Here is a 22291-nt window from a genome sequence, read left to right as displayed (position 1 = left end):
TAATAAATATAAGGAGCAAAAATAGAGCAAGTGTACATACAGCAGACAGTGGACTTGGATATGGTGCTTTAAAGTGTTAATTGCTTTATTTGATGTTTTCTCTATTTTTTATGTTTTGAATATGTTCAAGATAAAGATATAAAAGCATGTGAAGTGATCAACTATACTAAAAATAACATGGGAAGTGGTCAACTATACTTGTAAGTAAGTGGACTTAATGCTCAAGTAAAAATTTGTGAAATAAAACATATATAAGTCGCTCCTGAGTATAAGTCGCCCCCCCACCCAAACTATGAAAAAAAGCGCGACTTATAGTCCGGAAATTACGGTACATTCAGGGCAGGGCAGTTGAGCTGTACCATAATGAGAACTGTGCTAAGAGATCCACATTCTCTAAGTCTGTGACAGTGGAGGCTTGTGAAGAGGTTTTGAAAAATAATAATTTAGAACAATAATTTCTCCGACGGACTACAGAAAAATACAACACATACTGGAACCTCTGATTATGTTAACTAGGTGTCTTGACATTTTTGGTTTGCTGTTAAAGGTCCATTCGAAAATAACAAAGACAACCGTTTATCTAAACAAAGGCTGTCACAGGGAAAAAGAGCACCGTATAGTATTTAACTTTCAGCCTCTTGTGATTTTTTCATTAATTTGATGAGATATATTTTACTAAAAAGGGTCTCAACTTTGTATTTGAGTATGACAAGAAATACAAATATGCTTCACAACAAGACAGAGGATGCAAGGGTAGGCCTTTGGTGTGCTTATACTTGCAGAGTGATGCGTACAGAAAGCAAAGAAGCCAGTCTGCAGTGTAAAAAGCAACGATGAGGATAAAGAAGACATCAGAAATCAGGCAGGTGTAATCATTAGATTCGGTCACACATCATCTTCTTCCAGCAAACTCCTCAGTTGTCAACGTCGGGTTAACGCATGGCGCTGAGGCATCCGCTTGTTCGGGCTGGATAGACTCCACGGTTTCTACCAGGCTACCGCTGGGGAGCACAACATACCGGGCAGCCATGTCTTTGGGCTGCAGCTCTCTCAATCCCTCTTTACTGTGCCAAATTCCATAGCCAAAATACACTAAGAGACCTACAGAGACACAGCATGAACATTTCAAATCAGAGGAGGAGGTAAAAAAAAAAATGGAGGGGGTAATTTAGATCAGGAATCTTTTTTAAGTAAGTTTCATATATTTTTTTAACTTTGCATGTGTGTGTGCGTGTAACCACTTTGGAACTCACTTGCAACATTATTAGGGACAAGCGGTGGATAAAACTAGTGCACGCTGTGAAAATTAGCAAGTATATTCTAATGAATATAAAGCCTGAGAATTGTGCTCACCAGAGTACTGACAAGTTCAGAAAATTTGGGGCACCAAGAATCTGTTTACATCATGAAAGTTTGAAGATCTGTTAAACGTGAATGGTGAAGCACCTGGGGATAGTTTTAGTTAGTGTCGTAGTTCAGTGTATGTGAAATAGGGCTGTATCTGGCTGACAAGAAAATAGAATATTTTATGACAAAAATAATTTAAGCATTATTTAGAATGCCACTTAGAATTCTGACCTGAAGACTACTGAAAAAAAAAAAAAAAAAAGCATCCTCTTACCTAGAGCAATCCAGATAGTGAACCTAATCCAGGTTAGGGGACTGAGCTTCATCATAAGGAAAACATTAATGAGAATACTGACGCCTGGAGTAAGTGGAACCAGAGGTACCTACAAAAAAAAAAACAAAAAAAAAACACACACACACACACACGCAATTTAGCCAAGACATCCATTGCTTTTGAAAAAAGCTAACATTTACCGGTAACTGAGGTTGCTTATTAGGAGTAAAGTTAAAAATTCATTTATATTCTGTTACTATGACAGTCACATGGTATGAAAGAAGAGAGACCACTTGGAAAAAAAAAAAAAAAAAAAACCCACTGCTTAAATTAGCTGATTAGTGAGCCATGGGCAAAGAACTGAAATGACAAAAACTGCAAAGCCTAAGCTGTCAAAAGCTAAAGGCCTCATGTCCGTCTAAATGATACCTGACACGATAAAGAAAAAAAGGAAGCGCACAGTGACATTTTGAGACACCCTGGATTGGACAAAATACAAACAGCATGGAGGTGTGCAATGATTGTGTTTGATTACTCAAAGTGCTTACCTGAAATGTTTTGGTGTTTGCTTGTGGCTCATGAAGCCATATGACTGCCAGGCAGAGAACATAAGCGAGACTAAAAATCACCAGCAGGATGATGTAGCTCCATCTTGGAAGTTGCAGCTCCGTGACGCCAAATACAAGTACGCCACAAAAGGACACTGAGGTCACTAACAAACCCAGTACACAGATGGCCACCACCTCCCCTGGCTCGCAGTTCCCCAGCATCCGGCCCAGGTATGGTTCCCAATAGGCCTTCAGCTGCCCCACACCCCTGCGCTCTCTCGTCTTCTGCCTCTCCACCAACTGGAGCTTGTCGGAGAAGGACTCATACTGTTTCAGCTCCCCACTGTCCTCTGATATGTTCTGGCATTCTGAGGGGGCAGGGGAAGGTTCCGCGGTTAGAGCTGGAGACGTGGATGAAATTTCTTTGGAGCGTTTTTTCTCGGGCTGGAAGCGGAGCACGATAACGCTGGCTGCTACAAAGGTGTAGGCTAGGAGGGTTCCAATAGACAAGAACTGAACTAAAGCCTCCAGATCGAAGATGAGAGCCAGGATGGCCATGAGGACGCCAAAAACCAGAATAGCATTGACTGGGACTTTAGTGACAGGATTGACACGTGCAAAAAATTTAAAGAACAACCCATCTTCTGCCATGGCGTACACAATCCGAGGGAGGGAGAAAAGATTACAGAGCAGCACGGTGTTCATGGCTGGAGGAAATAAGAGAGACCCATTAGTAAAGCATTACGAAATAACACAGTGGAACCTCCAAAGTAGAATGGCTTGACTGATGGAAAAAGTGATACATCTCCGTCCTGGCTCCTCAGTTCTATGTGGCTAAACTCAACATTATGTATGTGGCATGACATTCTCTGCAAGTTTGTCAGTGCTAAGTAGAGTTCTTTTTACATATTGTTGAAGTGTTGCTTGCATGCTACAACCTTCATAAACGAATAGTGAGAGCAAAACTGCCTATTTTCTTACTGAAGAAATGGTGCCTAAAGGGTAATAGTGCTTTCACATGATCAGTTTGACGACTGTGTTTTTTTATAGATTCCTTTGGCAAAATCGTATTATGAATTCAAACATTGACTCTTTGAGGTTCCACTGTATTCGTGTGCACACTCATTATATCTCTGTTACGTGAAGCACAGGTTTCACACTCACCACAGATGGAACCCACTGCCACAATAATTCCTGCCCAGCTGTAACCTCGGCGGAAAAATGCATCCGCCAGAGCCGAGTTGGGGTCCAGTGTATGCCAGGGAACCATTAACGTAAGCACCGTGGACACCAGGATGTAGGCCGTTGCTGCCAGTCCAAGTGAAATTGCTGTGGCGATGGGAATAGCCTTTTGTGGATTCTTGGCCTCCTCACTTGAGGAAGCGATCACATCAAAACCTACAAATGCGTAGAAGCATGTGGCTGAGCCTGCCAAAATTCCAGACCATCCAAAAGGTGAAAACCCTCCTTCCTTCTGGCTCCAGTTTGCTGGTTCCGCCAACATAAATCCAAAGATTAGGATGAAAACTATAACACACATACTGAGAGTGGAAAAGATATGATTAAGGTAGGAGGACACTTGAACTCCGAAGGAAATAAAAAGTGAGGCAACCAATAGAATCCCGGCTGCAAGTATGTCAGGGTAGTGGGCAAGGAAGGGCACGTCCCATCGCATTATGTGACTTTCGGTAAAGTTCTGGATGGCGTGGTTAAAAATTGAGTCCAAATAGCCACTCCATGCACGTGCCACAGCAGCACCACCAATCATATTCTCCAGGATCACATTCCAACCAATCAGAAAAGCCCAGACCTCTCCCACAGAGACATAGGTAAACATGTATGCAGATCCTGTTTTGGGAATGCGTGCTCCAAATTCTGCATAGCAAAAAGCGGCTAACAAAGAGGCAAAACCTGCAAAAACGAAGGACAGAATGACAGCAGGCCCGACCATGTCTTTGGCCACTGTGCCTGTCAGGACGTACAGGCCAGAGCCCACCATGCCGCCCACACCCAAAAGAGTCAAGTCCAGGGTGGAGAGGCAACGTTTCAGTGACGTGGCCATCATGTCGTCATCGAGCGTCTTGAGTCGGTTCAGCCTCTGACAAAGGCGCACGGCTGGTGTGCAGCCTTGCTGACAAGTAGCCATAGTTACCGAATTTGTTGGGCCAATGAGGCGGGAAAATCGAGGGAGGAGTTACACTTGATCCATTACTTTCACAAGAAGTTCACCTGGAAGACATAGCACAAGCCCAATCAAAAGCATGTTGACTGATTTTGCCCCTTCCCAATGCAGAACACCAAACGCCTGACTGCCTTATGTTTTATAAGAGTGTCCAATACGTCAAGTTGCCCACTAGGCATAGATAAGAATATCATTTGGTCTGAGGTGTGTTAAGAGTGTATTTGTCCTGATATTACAGTTTGAAATGGGTCAGACCTAATAAGCTTAAAAATCAAACTTGTTCAGATATTTTTAAGACCAAAAATTAGCATGTGTGGGGAAAGCTGGTTATTCTTTATCTTTTTGAATGTGTGGACTCTGACATGAATGGAGTGTAGCCAATCAGATTAAAATATTATTATTATTATTATTATTATTTTGCCTTTTGTGCATGCCCCCATTCAGGCGGATGCCTGGGGTTCACCAACCATTGTATACCACTGCTTGACTGTCTTGGCTTGCTGCATATATTATCCACACCATATCCAGATGAGATAGTTGTTGTTTCATAGTTGTTGTTGCTTCATAGTAATAATGATAATAATAATAATGATAATAATAATGAATAAGAGTAAGAATAAAAGCGTTCTATTCTTATGGTTTAAGCATCAGAAAGCTAGGGATAGATACAACCTTGCGAGGAAAAAAAACGTATTTTTAGTTTATAAAATTGACGTACCCATGTTTAAATAGGCTGACAATAAAAAGGAGCCCAGGAGCAAGAGAGCGCAACAAAATGTCATTGCTATTTCTGCATTGTTATATACAAATAACCCTTCAGTTAAAAACCAGCGGAACAAATATTTGGCTTTTTTTTTTTTTTTTTTGCTAGGGAGGTTAATGGAACAGTTTGCAAAACCAGTTCGCACGCTCAGACGTTGAAAGTTAAATTACCAAATTATAATACTGAAACCTCGTGACAACAATTTAAACAGCATAATGTTGTGGCCTAAATTAAACATGTGTGGTGGATACCAATGACAAAGGAGGCCACGTCATCTCATTGCATATAAACAGATGCGATAATAAATATATTTTCTCATATAGCCTAACCACATGTATTAAGTGCAACTGTTCAACCTGATTCTATACGTATCCGGCTAGTGCGGGGAGAAATTGCTCTTCATAATGCATCGAGCGACAACAGTATAATTACGTAATGCTTCACTTTCAAACGCCAACAAGACATTTGTCATCACGACCAAGATGCTAGATCGGCGCACCTATCCATGACTAAGCGTAGAACAAAAACGCTGTTTTGATGGAAAATTAATAATTCATAACAAGATGGAGACGGACGCAAAGCGGATTGCTTATGGTGTATAGCTTACTCTGAGATGAAAATGAGCTGTCCTGCAATTCGTAAGATACCGCCTACTTTTGATAGCAGTTTCAAACAAAAAGTGGTAATGAATTTAAAAATATAATGATAAAAACCTGCTTACCGTGTTCGATTTTCCCATCCGCCCGCAGGTGTCAGATTCTGTGGGAGGTTGCAGGAGTGGTGCGCCCAATGATGGGGAAGAAAGCTGAACGTGGAAGACAACCATCCTGAGGCACGCCTTAAAGGGCCAGGCACCGCCCAAGCGAGCGGGGCCGGCATTAAAAAATAAAAAAAGGCGTAGGTTGTTTATTTAAAGTGAACAAATACAAGCGACTTAAAGTCGAGAGGCGCTAGAATAAAAATACAACAACCCAAATAAACCCTTTCTGTTGACGGTGTGCACTTCAGCCCAAAGTGGTCTATATTGCAATGGTAATTTTTGCTAAATGCATGGGTTAGACATTAAGAAACAGTAGATTATTGATTTTCTGGTAATTTCACCTCAATCTGATACACAATTTAACAGGTTTTACCTTTCGTTTAACTTTTTTTTTACTGACAGCTGCCAGGTAGGCTGTACCGCTCAGGTGTCCAGTTACATTCATTATTCAAGCAAATAGCAACAAATGTCTACATTTTAGATCAACATAGAATCTAAACTAGAGTTATGTCTATGGCTGGGGTAAAAAGCAGTTGAGATGCTGAGAAAACAGAGAAATCAAACCAAATCAAGGATCTTTACATTGGACATTTTCACATCATTTGTCTCATCCCATGACGTTCACCCAAGGTGGGACAATTGGGAAAACAAGGTAAACCAACGTGGGATAAAAAAATAAGACAGGGTTATTATATTTTAACCTACAAATGACTCAAACCAAACTGCTGAAGCAACGAAGGTGTAAATGGAGAGTTTCTTGACTTAAAGCCCAAGAACAGGGATCAACAAATATTTCGAAACTGAGTGCTGCGTCTTGGGCATTGATTAAAATGAAGGTGACAAACATTTCTGAAATAGGTTTGTTTGTTTAACTTTTAACAATGTTATTGTATGTTATTAGAAATCAATAATGACTGTGAAGACTGATCATGTTAAAGATTTCTCAAAACTTTAAAAAAATAAATATTCACCAGTGTTCACATTTTTAAATAATAACTTAGAAAACATTCCTAGAAAATGACAATATCCCACACTGATTCAACAATTCTGTATTGAAAAAAAGTTCAAAAGTAATCTAAGTTCACTCGTATTTATATGCAGTATGGGACCAGAAGAGGAAAAACAGTTTATCAAGAATATACCACTATTCCTCCAAAACTGACAACAAAAACAGTTTAAGAATATACCACTATTCCTCCAGAACCGAAAACAAAAATACACAAGAGGCAAACTGTAAAAAAAAAAATAAAGTGCATTGCATCTCACATGTAACAGAAATAAATATGCAATCAAATCTCATCAAAACATAAACCAGGCACTGTCACACTCTCCCATTCTAAATGTAAAAACCTAAAGTCCAGCAGCGGGTTGTCCAAGTCTCGTTGCTTTAGTTTAATTCAGATGCTTTGTTGATCTTGGTTTTCCAAGCTACCTAATGCTACCAGAATGAACTAAATGAGGGTCAAGTGACTGGTTTCAGGAACAGCTACAATTGTTTGATGTCACCCAAAAGTTCAAATGTATGTATTTTTAAGGAATTACATTTTCTTGTGTCTGTATACTGCAGAATTTGTTGGTGTAATGTCTACATTTGCATTTTAACATGAACTGTGATACATAAATGTGACAGATGACGTCATTGTCATAGAAATCCAGACTGGCATTCTTTCTGTTGAAGCTTCAGAATCAACTCCAGTAAATTCATCTGCATTGTCAGCTCCTGGAAAAAAATCCACACAGAAATACACAATAACAATTGTCTGCCACTCTAGCAATGTAACACCCATGGGTAGGATTATTAATATCAACAATACTGATTAGCTACAAACCTGGGGATTTGCAGTGATATAAAACCCAGGAACTCCAGCCTTCTCCAGAGTATTCTGTTGATCTGTAACTTTTTGATCAATCTCAGACACAATTTTCCTATCCATTAGTCTTTGTTCTTCTCGCACACGAATTTCCAGGGCCTAAAAAATAAACAATATACATGTTTGGTAAGAAAATAAAAACAGGGCTATGTACAGTTTGGAGTTTGTCATATTAATTAACGACCTTAAAAGTGTTAGGTTGAGGGAGGAGTATTATTTTTTATACATAATCTCTCTATATTTGTATGTATTAATGATGGGAAACTTGAACGTTGACCAAAGTACAAGCTGCACTGGGGAAGTACCAAAGTACAAAATGGTCAAGGCACACGAGGAGACTGACAGCCATTCTCTTTACCTCTAGTTCAGCTTGCTGATTTGATTTGAGGAGTGCCAGGTTGTGAGACTTGCATGACAGCAGAGCCTCTTTGTGCTTCCTTGCTATCTCTTGCTTAAGAGCTGCACATGAAAACAAACAAAACTCACATTTAAATGCAGCCACTGATAAATGTACAAAACAGGATCCTGTTTTAAAGTCTTGCCAATTAGTCAGGTGACAGGCAAGTTAGTATTAAAGCAATCCTTCTCTTCTTGAAAACACCAGTGATTAGTAACAACTGTGCCCGGTAAATTATAATATATATAAATATAATTTACAAAACAGGATCCTGTTTTAAAGTCTTGCCAATTAATCAGGTGACAGGCAAGTTAGTATAAAGCAATCCTTCTCTTCTTGGAAACACCAGTGATTAGTAACAACTGCGCCCGGTAAATTATACATCCAATTTCATTAATTGGAATGGGGGAAAAAAAATCATTCGAGCTTAGTATAACTTAAAGCAAGTTAAAGTCAAGACTTTTTAATTCCACTTGAAATAAAATTTAAGAACAACTTGACGATGTGTCACATGTTGTCCAAAGTTGCTACAGTACATGTGCATGAGCCCCAAATGAAAGCTTGATTTGACATGTTCAGTCAAATCAAGGCCTTGTTTTTATATTGATGGATGTAATCCCTATCACAACAGTATACAGTACTGTACTTTTTGAAGAAAAAAAAAAGTTTTGTGGTTTGCTGTTTGATTTGTCAAAATATGGCAAATAAAGTGCCTTGCATCAATAAAGGCGGAGAAACTGGAAAAGAGGACCAACCTTGGTGTTCACAGTGCAACTTTTGCCTCTGGCTGTAAAGATTTTTCTCAGTCAGGTGCTGAATATCCAAGAGGCCTTGCACTATTTCATAAACTGTTCCATCTATGAGCGCCAGAGCCAAGTCGCCAAGTGTATTATAAGACAGGCGCTGTTGGAAGGAGCTGCCCAAAAACACAATTAGTACTCAGTAGTAGTTCTAACAATAACAGAAGAAGGTTTGACTGTATTTTGAATTAGATAACAAACAGCGAATAAATGTTCAAACGTCACCTCGGCAAATCCTTTGCTAAGATCTGGAGCTCTGACAACAAGTAGTAATGCCGTTCTTGCTGTTTTGTAGCGTCAGCGTCGGGAGCTGGACGGTACTCATTCATTATCGAAACAGCATCAACACAGCGACAATTTAACTAATTGAACTATTAAACAACGTATATCATAAAGAACATTAGTAATTTACAAAGAAGAGAATATTCGCCATGCAACAAATAAAAAAACAAGAGTTATAAGGGAATAATTTTAGATGACATTTGGTTTGCTAAACTTAGTAGCCATATTTGCTCTCGCACCGACTTTGAAGGACCTTATTGGGTTGCCTTTTAAGATGCCTGTCTGGAAGTGGAAAAAGACCTGTAGTAGCACTGGGAGGTCGCCAGATGGCACATTTCTTTATCTCTTTTTTTATTTTTATTTTTTTTTAATTTTTTTTTAGTATTTCTTAATTTCTTTTGGTAGAAATAATATTCTTGCTAGACACTTGAATAACAGTGTACCTAACACAAAAAATATTAGGGAAATATTAAATGGCGTAAAGTGTTTTTCCAATTGCAATGGTAGTTTGCGATGGTGTATCTACTTTATTCGCGAAAGAAACGAGAAAGGCAAATATAGACAGAGCCCACGCCCGCTGTAGTCCCACTGACTGCTGGACACCACCAAGTATGCACGCGCGCTGCTGGGTGAGCGTGCGTAGAATGGACCGTGGTGATGCCCGCGCACGCGCGTGAGTCCTGAGCGCTCAAGGACAGGTACCATGAGATGAAGAGAAGGGAGGAGAGACACGTTTGGATAAGGAAAGGACTACGCACATGGAAGCTTTGGATTATATCTTATAGTCGTCGCCGAAATGGCTAAAAACACATCATTATATTTTCGTATTGTCGAGGGCAGGAACCTCCCAGCCAAAGATGTGTAAGTAATGTCTATGCAGAGCTGGTGTATGTGCGCTGTTAAAAAAATTCAATCTCGAGGCTATTTGTTAGGTATTCTTACTTTAGAAAAGCCCCAAGTTTCCTGCATTTAGATTACTTAGGAAAAAATATCAGTGAACTATAAGTCAAGATTGTCCTATGTTAAACAATGTTATGTTGTTGAATAGTGCTGTCATATTTTTGTTGCCATCTCAAGGTCCGGAACCAGTGATCCGTACTGCATAGTAAAAGTTGACAATGAAGTTGTAGCCAGGTGAGTCTTTATTTGTGAGTCTTTTTTTTTAAACTGCATCAGAGTGAAGAGTTCTCTTTCTTCCACATGTCCTAATGCACTTGCCATTCCATGTAGTTGTGAGCTGGGGAGGACATTGTGCGAACAGGGTGGTGGTGCATGGATGCACTGTGCCCCCCTTCCATTGTAGAGAACATGATACTGTTATGGCCTTTAAAAGACCTACAGGTAACCATGGAGAGAATGCATCAGTATTTGTATGCAGCTGTAGTTGATGGAAGCTTTTGAGACATTAGCTCGAAGATGTTCCTGTGGTGACCCACAAGAGAGACACTCACCCGTGACCTGGACTGAAGAGTTTTGCATGTTTCATGTTTTGTTCCCTAGCACAAGTTTAATGCCAAGCGGAGCCTATGCGAATGGGTGGAGTTCTATGACATACCTCCAGACTGCTGGAGGCAGACTTAAAGCACGCGATAGTCCTTTGTGCCCGTGTAGGTCGAGAACGCATACCAACAAACATCATTTTGTCACCAAAATATAAGATGCGCCAGGGGGATGCAGCAAGGGTTGAGCCGCCCCAATTTTGGCAGCACAACTCACGGACACATTTTCAGCACATCTAGACCTAGTTCCAGCAAAGAAGAATAACTTAGAATGTCAAAAGGATTATACAAAAGTGTTGATAGGCAGAAGATTGTTGCTTGCTGTGTAAACAGTCAGCTCTGTTATGGAGAATTTAGAGAGATGACTCGCTTTTGTCTCCCCATCTCATCATTCATCGCATCTCCACGTTCTCTATTTTATCTGTTATGTTCTCTGAGTGCTAAATTATACACTCTCAAGCAAAACATTGTGATTTTCACCATTCAACAAGAACGCGAGTTGATTCGAGTGGTAATTGTGCCATCTGGTAGAATTTGAGAAAGTGGCAACATTTTTCTCTGCTAACACTAATGCCTTACTCACGATGTTCCCACTCTGTTTATTTTGAATCATCAATTATGTCAGGCAGAAATTGTGTTACAGAGCATGGGCATGCAATATTTGACTGTCGACTATCTTTGAAAAGCCACAACTTTCTGAGCTCACTTGTGCATATATAAGTGAGTTGTACCCAGATATGATCCAGATTGTGCGTTTGATCCCGACTGGAATCTGTTCGGTCATCATTATCTGCATGAAAGCAACCTTAAATAAATGTGGATTGATGTTTTTTATTTATTATTATCTTATAGTACGTTCTGTAAATTATACATGTGTCGGCATTTGAGCTGTCTATCCACTCCATAAATAGATTCCTACTGCTGCCTTATTTGACGTGATTCCTCTCATGTCTCCTCTGTCTGTGTGACATCTCTTTTCAGGACTGCCACAGTGTGGAAGAACCTCAATCCTTTCTGGGGTGAAGAGTACACGCTGCACCTCCCAATGGGTTTCCATTCGCTCTCTTTCCATGTCATGGATGAGGATACTATTGGGTAAAGTCATCAAGTAAAAAATAACCTCAACGTCAGTCATTTTCTGCAGCTGACTAACGATACCCTATTTGATATATGGTGCTCTAAGGCCTCTGTGTTTGCTTAACTCTATTTTTCATTTTGTTGGGTTAGAGTCCCATGTACAATTTGCATGTTTTGGAAAAGACCCAAAGGCTTAGCAAAAATAAACATCATGCATGGTACCAGTCTAGAGGTTGTCTAACCTCTTATTCTCATTACCATTAGTTCTCTAATTAGACCGTCACCTTTTTATTTGATTGCATCTCATCAAGCGTTATCTTCTTCAACAGCCACGACGATGTCATTGGAAAGATTTGTCTGACCAAAGAAGCTATTGGATCTCAAGCAAAAGGTACATCTTTTGGTGGGAGGAGCAAGACACTGAGGTTAAAGGGTTATGGATTCAACATGACATGAGTTTTTTTTTGTTTAAACAACCTTTGGGAATGTTATTATTTGTATATTCTCGCTCATATTTTATAATCCTGAAACATGTGTACAAGGACTGCATTACTTGATGCGTGGGAACACAGAAAACTCAAAAAGTTGACAAACTTGAAATACCGTATCTCATTTGAACAGTCACGTTTTACATCAATTTGAATGAATTTTGACATTGTGGCAATAGAAAACCTGATGCAAGACTTCCTAAAAAAAAAGGGGAAATATAAACTGAAAGGATTAATCTGACAGGACTGTCCATGAGACCAGTGACCAATAAAGACATGCAGAACAATCAAATACTTTTCCACTAGATGGCAGAAGTTATAAACGTTACTTACTTAAACAGTGTTCATTTAACTCATGTCATGTCGGTGTGAAATGCTTAGTGCTTGACAGTTGGATGAATCTGACGAGAGTTGATCCCGATGAAGAAGTGCAAGGAGAGATCCACCTGACCCTTCAACTGCTAAAACACACAGAGAAAATTGGCCTGCGATGTGGCGTGATCGAAGCCAGGTATAGAATAATCAGGAGCCGTCCGTGTTTTGTAAGATGGCTGCAGTAGGTTCAGAACGTGTTGTAGCTACATCCCTCCCAACTATCATCCATGGATATTTTTCCTTTCTACTATTATGTGCTTATGCCTGATTCGCCATCTTTATGTTGAAATCTTGTCATCATCATCACGGTGCAGGCCTCCATTCGCCCTGCTTGAGTCAACATATCAGTCTCACACCTCTCTACCCCATCTGTGGCTTCCATCCATGCACGCCCTCTCAGGCAGGGCACTAATAAGCACATCACTCAGGGCTTGACACTGTGTTATTCAGTTATGTCCTTGCAAATATGAATTTGTCTGAAAGGTTAAAATGAAATGTCATTTTTGCAAGTAACCATAGACGTTGAATATTAATTTGCTTTGTTTGTGGCTTGATGCGCCAAAGAATGTATCTGTTTATTGATGTCAAAGAGACCTGGCCCCAAGAGACAGCTCCGGAACCTCAGATCCATTTGCACGAGTTATTTACAGCAGCCACAGTGCAGAGACCTCGGTGAGCAATGTCTTCATTTTCACTATGTGGATATAGAAATATAAAGAGAGGAGGTGAAGTCATACACTTTGGGTTTCAGATCATCAAGAAAACACGTTTCCCTCATTGGGGAGAGACCCTGGAGCTGGACTTAGATCCACAGGAACTCAGTGAAGAAGGAACTGTCATTGTGGAGGTTTGGGATTGGGACATGGTGGGCAAAAATGACTTTCTGGGAAAGGTGAGGATATTTTGTCAAGACACTAACATGTCTCTGTCTTCATTTGATACAACCAATATATGAGGCTGATAAGTGTTTGATATATGCAGGTGGAAATCCCTTTTGCTTGTTTGCATAAAACTCCATTATTGAAGAGCTGGTTTCGTTTGCTACCTTTGGGAAACAATGAAGTGGATGCAGGGTGAGGATCATGCGTCAGTGTTATTACACTTTTGGTGATAAGTATACTTTCCCAAAGTTTTAATTCACCCCTACACACAAGACAAAAAATGAAGGGACACTTAACATTACTAACCAATGCAGCAAGTGTATTTTTCTAAACTCCTTCCTTGTGTCCAGTGGCAAGTTGGGAGCATTGCGTTTGAAGGTGCGTTTGGTCGAGGATCAGATTTTGCCGTCTTTGTACTATCAGCCCCTCACTGACCTTTTGGTTGAGTCAGTCATCTCCCCTGCTGAGGTTAGTAGCTTTTTTTTCTCCCCTAAGTGCGATCCGGAGCAATTAGTCCCCCCTCCTTGTCACCTCTTAAAACGTTGACCATGATCAAACAAATAATCCAAGGTATTTTCTTCATAGGTTGATGACATCAGTGCATTGACCATGCTGGAGGAGGTGACCACAGTTGAGAGTCGGCAAGATGTGGCCATGACCTTGGTGAAGATCTACCTGGGTCAGGGCCTGGTTGTTCCCTTCTTAGACTATCTGAACACCCAGGAGGTCAACCATACCGGTAAGATGGACGTCATAACATCTTTGACATATTATCGCTGTGTACATATCAGCTGTTGAAGTAGCCTACAACTCAGAACCTTTGGCAATGCTGAACTGTCGTGCTCGGGATGAAAAAGACTCCAGACAATCCACCTTGTGTTAGAGCTACCGAGTTCTCTTTGCGTCATTATTTGTTTTAGACAGAGTTTGGACTCTCGCACTCTCTAAGAATTGATTTCCAGGTCACTAAAACAGTCGTGGTCTTTGTGAGGGAAGGTCAAGCTCCATCAATCTTTTCTGGTCTGTATTAGTCACGTGTCTGCCTGCGCAACATGATACCGACAATATCCTGGCAATTCTAATATCGCAATATCACTGTTATCATATAATTCCAATGATGTTTGGAAATTGTGTGAGCTATAAATAAGAACAGAATACAATGATTTTGAAACCCTTTCGCCTTACTGCCCAGTTGTACACTACTGTAATCCTCAATGAAATGTGTGTATGGTTACCGTCAGACTATTTGATTTAGTTCTTGTATTAGATATCATTTTATTATGCAAATGCTCATAATGTGTACAGTTTACATACTCTGGTATTTGTATACTGAGCTTAAGTTCAGGTATTGTGCATCTTGCCATGGTTTCCATGGCAACACTGCGCAGCCTGAAACATGTTTATCAGGATAGAATAAATTGTTGAGTTAATTCAACAATCATAAAAGAATCCCCCAAAATCCTTTTGGAACATGGGAGAATGCTATCACATTGTCTTGTTTCTTCATAATTTGGGCAGGTACTTTTTTTTCCTCTAATATTATGTTTTTCCTCTTGTCGTCATAGCTGATCCAAACACTTTATTTCGTTCCAACTCTCTCTCATCCAAAGCCATGGAGCAGTTTATGAAGGTGAGTCATTCTGTGTTTTTTCTTTCAGCCTTCTCTGTTCTGATCTTTCTGAGTTTTTCACAAACTATTGAGTTTCACAATCCATTATTTGGTTAAAGCGTCTTCCCTGCAGCATGTACTGTAAATGTCTATTTGTTAACATGTGGTCTTGTTTGCTGTCAGGCTGTTGGCATGCTATATTTACATGAGGTGCTGAAGCCTATCATCAACCGTATCTTTGATGAGAAGAAGTACATTGAACTGGACCCATGTAAGATTGATCTGAATCACACAAGGTAAATCTGACTGAGGGTACATACATCAATTGATAACCTGAAAAGCGTTTCTCATATATCAAGCTGTGGAGCTATCGTGTGTGCGTGTAGTTTAGAATTTATGTCTGGCCCGGGGCGCTGCACACCGTCTTTGCACTTTGTCCTTGGAAGGAGTACATACATGAATTCTGAGAATTAATTAAAAAAGAATGTAAGAAGTGGGATGACTGTTGCCTGGCAACTGCTCTGAGCCCCCTGAGACGTCAATCTATGACATGGAGGGAGATCCAGGAGCCAACCTTTCATGTCATTTTATTTCATGTCTAGAAACCAATGCAGAAACCCTCAACCAAATTCTCAACGACATAGATCCTTTGTACCAAAAGATCTTGAGCAAGATGCGCTCAGATGTTATAATTGCGATGTAATGGATCGTTAAGAATTTGGTTGATGAAGTGTCCTGAATGGAGACGTACCATTGCATTGTTGTTTTGCCTTTTGTCTGGGAAGACGAATTTCATTCAAGGGTGCAGTGTCGGAGGCAGAGGTGCGGGACAGCAGTGTGGAGATGTTAGAAAACTACTTAACCAAGATCGTTGAATCAATCATTGGCTCGGTTGAGCAATGTCCTCCTGTCATGAGAGTGGCCTTCAAACAGCTGCACAAGCGGGTGGAAGAGCAGTTTGCTGAACCTGAGAACGAGGTCAGTGCGCACATAAAGAAAATGCCCAGTGTGAAATATTAGCGAATGTCACAGCTCATAGGTTTGGCATACTACTACATCATTTTGCAGTTTTAATAACGCTTGTCATCTTCACCTTATGTTGAACAGGATGTGAAATATCTCGCCATCAGTGGATTCTTTTTCCTGCGTTTTTTTGCTCCCGCTATCCTCACACCTAAACTGTTCCAGCTGAGAGATCAACATGCTGATACACGTACGAGCCGGACACTATTACTGTTGGCCAAGGTAGAATTAACAACACACGTACAGGCAAAATAATAGTGTTCATGTTACAAATGAAAAGGAGAAAATAGAAAAAAACATAAGGAAACCGATTGTTTGTGCGAGTGCCGCTACATTTATAAATACGCCTAATTCAAAGATACCTCACCTACCTTTACGGTGTGTGGGTGTCAGGGTCATACATGCAGCCTTGCTCCTACTGGTCTTCATGGCCGCTGCCCATGGTGCTGAAGTGCTGTTGCCATGGGTCCACTTCTGTGAAAGGGAAAGGCTATTTTTATATCTCTATGTGTAGCCAGCAGAGTATGTTCAAAGACAGCATCAGAGAGGGGAAAAACAGGGACTTCCTTCTCTCCCACGACTAGATGGGGGCTGGACAAAAGGCCTCGCAGCATGCTTGGCCACAGGGACATTTTTGATGTGTGACTTTGAGTCAGCATCACAGCGGACATGTGGTCGGCATGTCTGCAGTTCAGAGGTTCAGGGTTCGAATCATGGCTCTGGCATTCTTCTGGTACTCTGCGTCCTCATCCCTGTTTCCAAACAATGCAGGTTAGGGTAATTGAAGACTAAATTGACTATAACTAATGGGGCTCTTAGCATCTTGTTAAAGTATGTGTTGAAACAATAAACATGACATTTTGTTTATTGTCAGGCATTACAAAGTGTGGGCAACCTGGGCCTCCAGCTTGGCCATGGAAAGGAGCAATGGATGGCACCTCTTCATCCCATCATCCTTCGCAGTGTGGCCTCTGTCAAGGAGTTTTTGGACAAATTGATCGACATAGAGCATGATATCGGTAAGGTACACTGCGCGGGCCGAAAGAAAGTTTCACATAGTCAGTCATGAGTGACTTTGTGGCATATGATCCCACAATTAGTTAAACAGCCTGGTAGCCCAGCGTTGAAATATTCATGAGCACAGAAACGAATTGATGCGACAAATGAGTTGGTGGAGAGTCAGGGTCATGACTTGCTTCCTTTTTGACCATCATGTGTCAGCAAGTATAATGTGAAAAAAGTTTCCCCGTTTTACTGTGTCTCATCCTCGACTTGCGTAATAACACCTACACTTTTTTCTTAAAGGTCAGTTTGACATTTGACGCTCTTCTGCTAGGTAGTAAATTCATTCATGAAGACGTTTCAGATGTTGGGCCTCTTACTCATTGGGAAGCTTGGGGAAGGACCTTTTCTGTTCAGCCTGACTGTGCCCCATGTACATATGCAAAGCACTGACCTTAACTGACTGGGATAAAGTACAACAAAATTGTATTTTTTTTAAATCTTCTGTTTTGTTACCTTTATGAAAGCTTAGCTTGGTGTTTCTTTTCCTCTGCAGTGTCTGTGATGCCACAGCGGGCTGTCTTCCTTCCCTCGGTGATCGTCAAAGAAGGATACCTAAACAAACACAAAGCAGAAGGAGCCCAGCTGCTGTCTCGATTTGCCTCCAAGAAGCGCTACTTCTGGTTGACTAGCGAGACCCTCTCTTACGCCAAGACACCTGATTGGCAGGTAGCTAGCAAGAGCTAAGAATAATACAATTAATAAGTGCATAGTGCGTGGTTTTTCTCGCATGCTCTGGCTTACTTCCACAGCAAATAAATGGATGAATGGATATGTCCTAAGAATGTACTCAAAAGTTTATTACGAGTGCCTGACAGAGCTTCAAAATTGTTTTGCTTTTAGGTCCACTATTAGCTTCAATCTATCATGCATGTCTAAACTATTTTCAGACTATCTACGGCGGTGTTTAGCATCATCTTCTTGTAGTGTGAAAACCAGTGAACTGATATGAAGGCATGTTATACGAATAAAAATGGGTATGTGGCTTCTGGTGCTAAATGACTTTTAGTGTCTGCCACTTTGTAGGATGGTGAGCAACTTGGCTCCTAACAAGATGAACCGTCTTAATCCTCCTCTGCTTGCTCTAATGTATTCATGTTGATCTCCTTTTGAGGCCGTCATTAGCGTTATTACCATGTGGTGCCTGCCTTGTGATAATGATATCCTCTCATTCACCAGCCAGGTTCTGAGAGAGAAGAGAGCTGCTGCAGAATGCTCTCTTTGAGCCAGCCTCTGCTTTGTATGAGCGGGATAAAGGCCAGGGTTAATTGAACGTTGTGGATATTCATGGTAACGTTGCAAATCAGATTATAAACAATGCCCAAGCCCATTTCCTCCATCTTGGAGCTCTCCAGTCTCAGTGGGCCAAGCTACCATTGGAACAGGCTGATTTACACTTAAAAGTGTCCTTTGCTGCCATGTTGTTCTCATCGTCATGACGTGGTTTCCTCACACAATTCCTCTGAGAATAACGCTTGAGTGAATATCATTCAGTCACAACTTCCCCGTTGGGTCACGGTCATCCAATTTTATTTCACTCAAACCTGAACATACTCAGCAGAATCCGTCATTATTAGCTCGCCCGTGCTTGTCTTAATTGGCGCTGTGATTTGCCGTTCAATTGTTGCAGGTGCGCTCCTCAATGCCCATCCATTGTGTGTGCGCCGTGGAGAGGGTGGACGAAAATGCCTTCCAGCAGCAGAATGTAATGCAGGTCATTACCCAGGACAATGACGGGCAGCTGCAAACCATGTACATCCAGTGCAAGGTGAATTGTTACTCACACTGCAAAGTCGTCAGGCAATATCTTGACTAGCCAAAAACCTGATGTGCTAGGAAAAAAAGGAAAGAAATTTTTCTTTTTAAATTGGCGTAAAAATTTGTTTCTGGATAAAATTAGCAGTTGACCAGTGTGATTTAAAGAAAGTTGCAATTAAACTGGGAGATTCTTCATTATGCAGCAAAATAGTGACCCAAAACATACAACCTAAATAATTAATAAGTTTATCGGATAGAAAGAAGCAATGAACAATGCTTTATTGCATGTCCAAGTAATTTACCTTGAATGTACAGTGCACACCAAATGGCTTGATGATGATATTTCTGTCTACACAGAATGTAAATGAGCTGAACCAGTGGTTGTCCGCTATCAGGAAAGTTAGCATCTACAATGAGCGAATGCTTCCTTCCTTCCACCCAGGGACACATCGCGGGGGCAAGTGGACGTGCTGCCTGCAGACAGAGCGCACAAGTAATCCTTCCTTATTTATGTTCACGGCTTTGTCTACGCACTCGATACAGTTGAACAATTTTATTTATGTACCTGAATAATATAGTAGCTCTGAGTTGAAGTCAACTACACAAGCCTCTTGCAAGAGTAGAAATGCATTGTGTGCTTGGTTCACAGTTCCAGGCTGCAGTCGAACTCATTCTGCTGTGATTCTGGGGGACTGGAGTGACCCTCTTGATCCTGACGCAGAGACTCAGACAATTTACAAACAGTTTCTCCTGGGAAGAGACAAACTCAGGTAGTGTAACTCCTCTGTAAGAACTTGGGCTTTGGAGCATGAATGTTTAGTAGCATATACATATACAATATACAGCTGAGTGAAAGATGAATATTAGTAGGAGGAATAACAAACAGTATAATAGGTTTAAATAAAAATCTAAATTACAGCATCAGCCTGGTTGCAATTCACATGTTGGACACTAGAGGTCAATGTTGCACGCTCCAACTCCCCCTTTTATTTACACTTAGATCAGTAATTAATCCTCCAAGGGAACGCTTATGATGTACTGATTGATGTGCCCATAGGAAAAAATATCTTCCAGAGGCAGATGCAGATCAGATGGCCAGCAATAAAGGAGGGATGAACTCTGTCAATGACCCAGGTGATACCCCATATTTAGTCAGCATACAATTTCTTGGAAAAGTTACAATAGTTATTCCAAACCACCCACAACAGTGTAATGATCCTTGCAGAAAAATCTAATATATCCTATGATGGATTGGACTGATAGAGAAAAAATATTTGTTGTTGGATTTTTGGCCCAAGACAAATTCATGTGTTGTGTCAGGAAGACATATTTAACATACTGTTAGTAGGGCATGAAGTGCCTTGTTTGCATTACATTTGTAAAACAGTGGGTGGGATTTGTTATCCAGTAACGAGCAGCACGTAATTAAATATCTCTGTTGTCTCCGTAGATGGCGCAGAATGTAAAGTGGGCCGCGTAAAGGCAGGTCAGAGCCTTGCCACTCGCCTCCTAACGGTGATTGAAGATTTAGAAAAGGCTCATGCAACTTTCCAGGGCAGAGACGAAGAGGACCCCACCAATGTCTGTCTGAGTCTCTAGGCCAGACTAAGAGGGATCCCAATAAATCCTTCCCAAATACAAGTGAGATGGAGTGCCACCCTCAAGATCGTGATGGAGGAAAAGTGGGTGAATAGGCGCATCCATTTGAAAACATTTCCAATATGTAGGCCATGCTTTGTATTCTGTGAGTGCAACAGACTACAGCAATGCCTCAGAGAATTTATGACACTTGACGATAAAGGGAGCATGATCTGACTTGATATTTTTTTGGCGTATGGTTTGCATCCTCTCGTGGTTGAATGTGTGTGTGTGTAGGGGGGATCTTTTATATTTTGAACTATTTTACAGGCCACCAGTTCATACATTTTTATGCAAAAGATTGTTATATAGTGTGCTTAACTTTCTAAAAGATTTTTTTTTTTTTTTTGCTTTTGTGCATGATGGTTGGCGCCTCATTAATTCAATGTGACCATGGCTGCAGTTACATCCTCCAAACATCTTAGGGGTGTGGCACATGATAACTTGTGCCTAGACAAAGTAAAAATTATTGTAATTGTTGCTTTGGGCCCTTTATGAAAAAACTGTGTGCTTTTTGTTTGGCTGTCAGTATCCAAATCAAATGTTTGTTTTTTACTTGCATCTGACAATGCGTTATGGGAACCTTCCATGTATGTGGGTAATATTTACATATTACATATATCCAGCTACCTAACATCATATGCAGTATAAATAACACCACATTGTTTTGGGGAAGTGTGAATAAGATGGCTAGCTTACAATTTTATACATTTTTGAGGTGCCATTGATATTGGCAATTGAAAGTGTTACATGTGGAAAATGCCAATGTAAAGACCAAAAAAGTCTGTTTTACATTTGTACATGTAAAATCAGTGATTTTCCTTTAAACATGTCTCTGGATAGCAGAGCTGATTATTTTTTGATATTGTGCGAAAAAAATTAGCACAGATTATGTGGTCATGTCAGTGGAAGAGTTAGTGTGTGCGTGTGTGGTCTTTCTAATAGTGACTGTTGCAGAAAGGACAATCAATCATGTTTAGTTTTTATATTGTGGTCCAAAATATTTTTTTCGGGATTGCTCTCACATTTATCACATCATAAAAATGGGATTTGGAAAACACAGTGAACAGAAACCTCAAATCCCTTTTATTTTGAAACCTCACTGTGCTTCAAGTGGACTGTCAACTGTGGAATGACAATACTAATATTCATTAAGCTCTTCTAACATGTCCCCAGTTCAGTTTGTTATGTAAAGGAAAGATGTGCATCCTATGAACATTTCCAATAAATTTTGGACCCTGCACAATGTATTTATGGGGCAAACTTATTTGGCTTGTGTTTTGTTGTGCTTCCTTTATCCTTCTGTAAGGACTCATCAATAAAAACTAAAGGCCCAGTGTAAAATATGACTTGGCACAAAAAGAATATCCATTTTCAGTTTTAATTGTATTGTATGTAATTTGATGGGCGAGTTTAAGCGGCATCAATCTTTTTTTTAACTTCAACATAGAAAAAGTCTGCATACTCACTGTCATTAACGGACTTTATGAAATCACCACCAAATGTAATTACATTATAACACAACAGTTATTTTAAATTAACTTTATTGTTTGTATCCACTGCTGCTCTGTGCCTTATTTAAATGCTAATGAGAGCTGACCTACCTGCACTTACGCAGCAGTCTCCCTGCTCTTTCTCCCATTAGGCAGGACATGTG

The 22291-nt window shown here is 40.5% G+C and overlaps 4 protein-coding genes across 5 annotated transcripts in view; 1 reads left to right on the top strand and 3 right to left on the bottom strand.

The window, feature by feature from the left end:
- sf3a1 (splicing factor 3a, subunit 1) overlaps window positions 1-22291 on the bottom strand; it is a 125264-nt gene that overhangs the window by 11255 nt on the left and 91718 nt on the right. The window lies entirely within an intron of this gene.
- Window positions 335-6655, bottom strand: slc7a4 (solute carrier family 7 member 4). The gene is made up of 5 exons (XM_049764045.1): window positions 5836-6655; window positions 3334-4398; window positions 2170-2876; window positions 1622-1730; window positions 335-1101 (listed from the first exon to the last, which is right to left on the bottom strand). The coding sequence occupies exons 2-5, from the start codon at window positions 4313-4315 to the stop codon at window positions 893-895; spliced, it is 2007 nt and encodes a 668-aa protein (XP_049620002.1). The 5' UTR covers window positions 4316-4398; window positions 5836-6655; the 3' UTR covers window positions 335-892.
- On the bottom strand, window positions 6908-9489 carry dgcr6 (DiGeorge syndrome critical region gene 6). Its single transcript, XM_049764058.2, has 5 exons — window positions 9168-9489; window positions 8898-9058; window positions 8104-8204; window positions 7704-7844; window positions 6908-7594 (listed from the first exon to the last, which is right to left on the bottom strand). The coding sequence occupies exons 1-5, from the start codon at window positions 9269-9271 to the stop codon at window positions 7517-7519; spliced, it is 585 nt and encodes a 194-aa protein (XP_049620015.1). The 5' UTR covers window positions 9272-9489; the 3' UTR covers window positions 6908-7516.
- LOC125994649 (rasGAP-activating-like protein 1) lies at window positions 9784-21901 on the top strand. Of its 2 annotated transcripts, XM_049764040.2 has the most exons (21): window positions 9785-10085; window positions 10302-10358; window positions 11705-11818; window positions 12130-12191; window positions 12670-12799; window positions 13254-13335; window positions 13415-13555; window positions 13645-13736; window positions 13895-14012; window positions 14130-14283; window positions 15110-15174; window positions 15337-15449; window positions 15939-16131; window positions 16261-16398; window positions 17051-17195; window positions 17735-17907; window positions 18869-19006; window positions 19354-19489; window positions 19646-19766; window positions 20054-20130; window positions 20447-21901. In XM_049764040.2, exons 1-21 carry the CDS (start codon window positions 10021-10023, stop codon window positions 20593-20595), a joined length of 2463 nt encoding a protein of 820 aa, XP_049619997.1. In that variant the 5' UTR covers window positions 9785-10020; the 3' UTR covers window positions 20596-21901. The 2 variants fall into 2 exon arrangements, with proteins under 2 accessions (XP_049619998.1, XP_049619997.1); XM_049764041.1 differs by lacking the exon at window positions 10302-10358 and having other exon boundaries at window positions 9784-10085.

Source organism: Syngnathus scovelli, chromosome 3 (genome assembly GCF_024217435.2).
Source record: "Syngnathus scovelli strain Florida chromosome 3, RoL_Ssco_1.2, whole genome shotgun sequence".
NCBI classification, from domain to species: domain Eukaryota; kingdom Metazoa; phylum Chordata; class Actinopteri; order Syngnathiformes; family Syngnathidae; genus Syngnathus; species Syngnathus scovelli.
Note: the sequence above shows the minus strand (reverse complement) of the source record. Positions and strands in the feature narration are given on the sequence as shown.

Coding starts and splice junctions, on each gene's coding strand:
- slc7a4 (XM_049764045.1), bottom strand. CDS start 4,315: ATGGCTACTTGTCAGCAAGGCTGCACACCAGCCGTGCGCCTTTGTCAG. Junction 2,877..3,333: donor GGCAGTGGGTTCCATCTGTG/GTGAGTGTGAAA, acceptor TATTTCCTCCAG/CCATGAACACCGTGCTGCTC. Junction 1,102..1,621: donor CACTATCTGGATTGCTCTAG/GTAAGAGGATGC, acceptor GTGTCTCTGTAG/GTCTCTTAGTGTATTTTGGC.
- dgcr6 (XM_049764058.2), bottom strand. CDS start 9,271: ATGAATGAGTACCGTCCAGCTCCCGACGCTGACGCTACAAAACAGCAA. Junction 9,059..9,167: donor TTAGCAAAGGATTTGCCGAG/GTGACGTTTGAA, acceptor GTTTTTGGGCAG/CTCCTTCCAACAGCGCCTGT. Junction 8,205..8,897: donor GTTGCACTGTGAACACCAAG/GTTGGTCCTCTT, acceptor TTTCATGTGCAG/CTCTTAAGCAAGAGATAGCA.
- LOC125994649 (XM_049764040.2), top strand. CDS start 10,021: ATGGCTAAAAACACATCATTATATTTTCGTATTGTCGAGGGCAGGAAC. Junction 14,284..15,109: donor CCAGGAGGTCAACCATACCG/GTAAGATGGACG, acceptor TTGTCGTCATAG/CTGATCCAAACACTTTATTT. Junction 16,132..16,260: donor TTGCTGAACCTGAGAACGAG/GTCAGTGCGCAC, acceptor TATGTTGAACAG/GATGTGAAATATCTCGCCAT.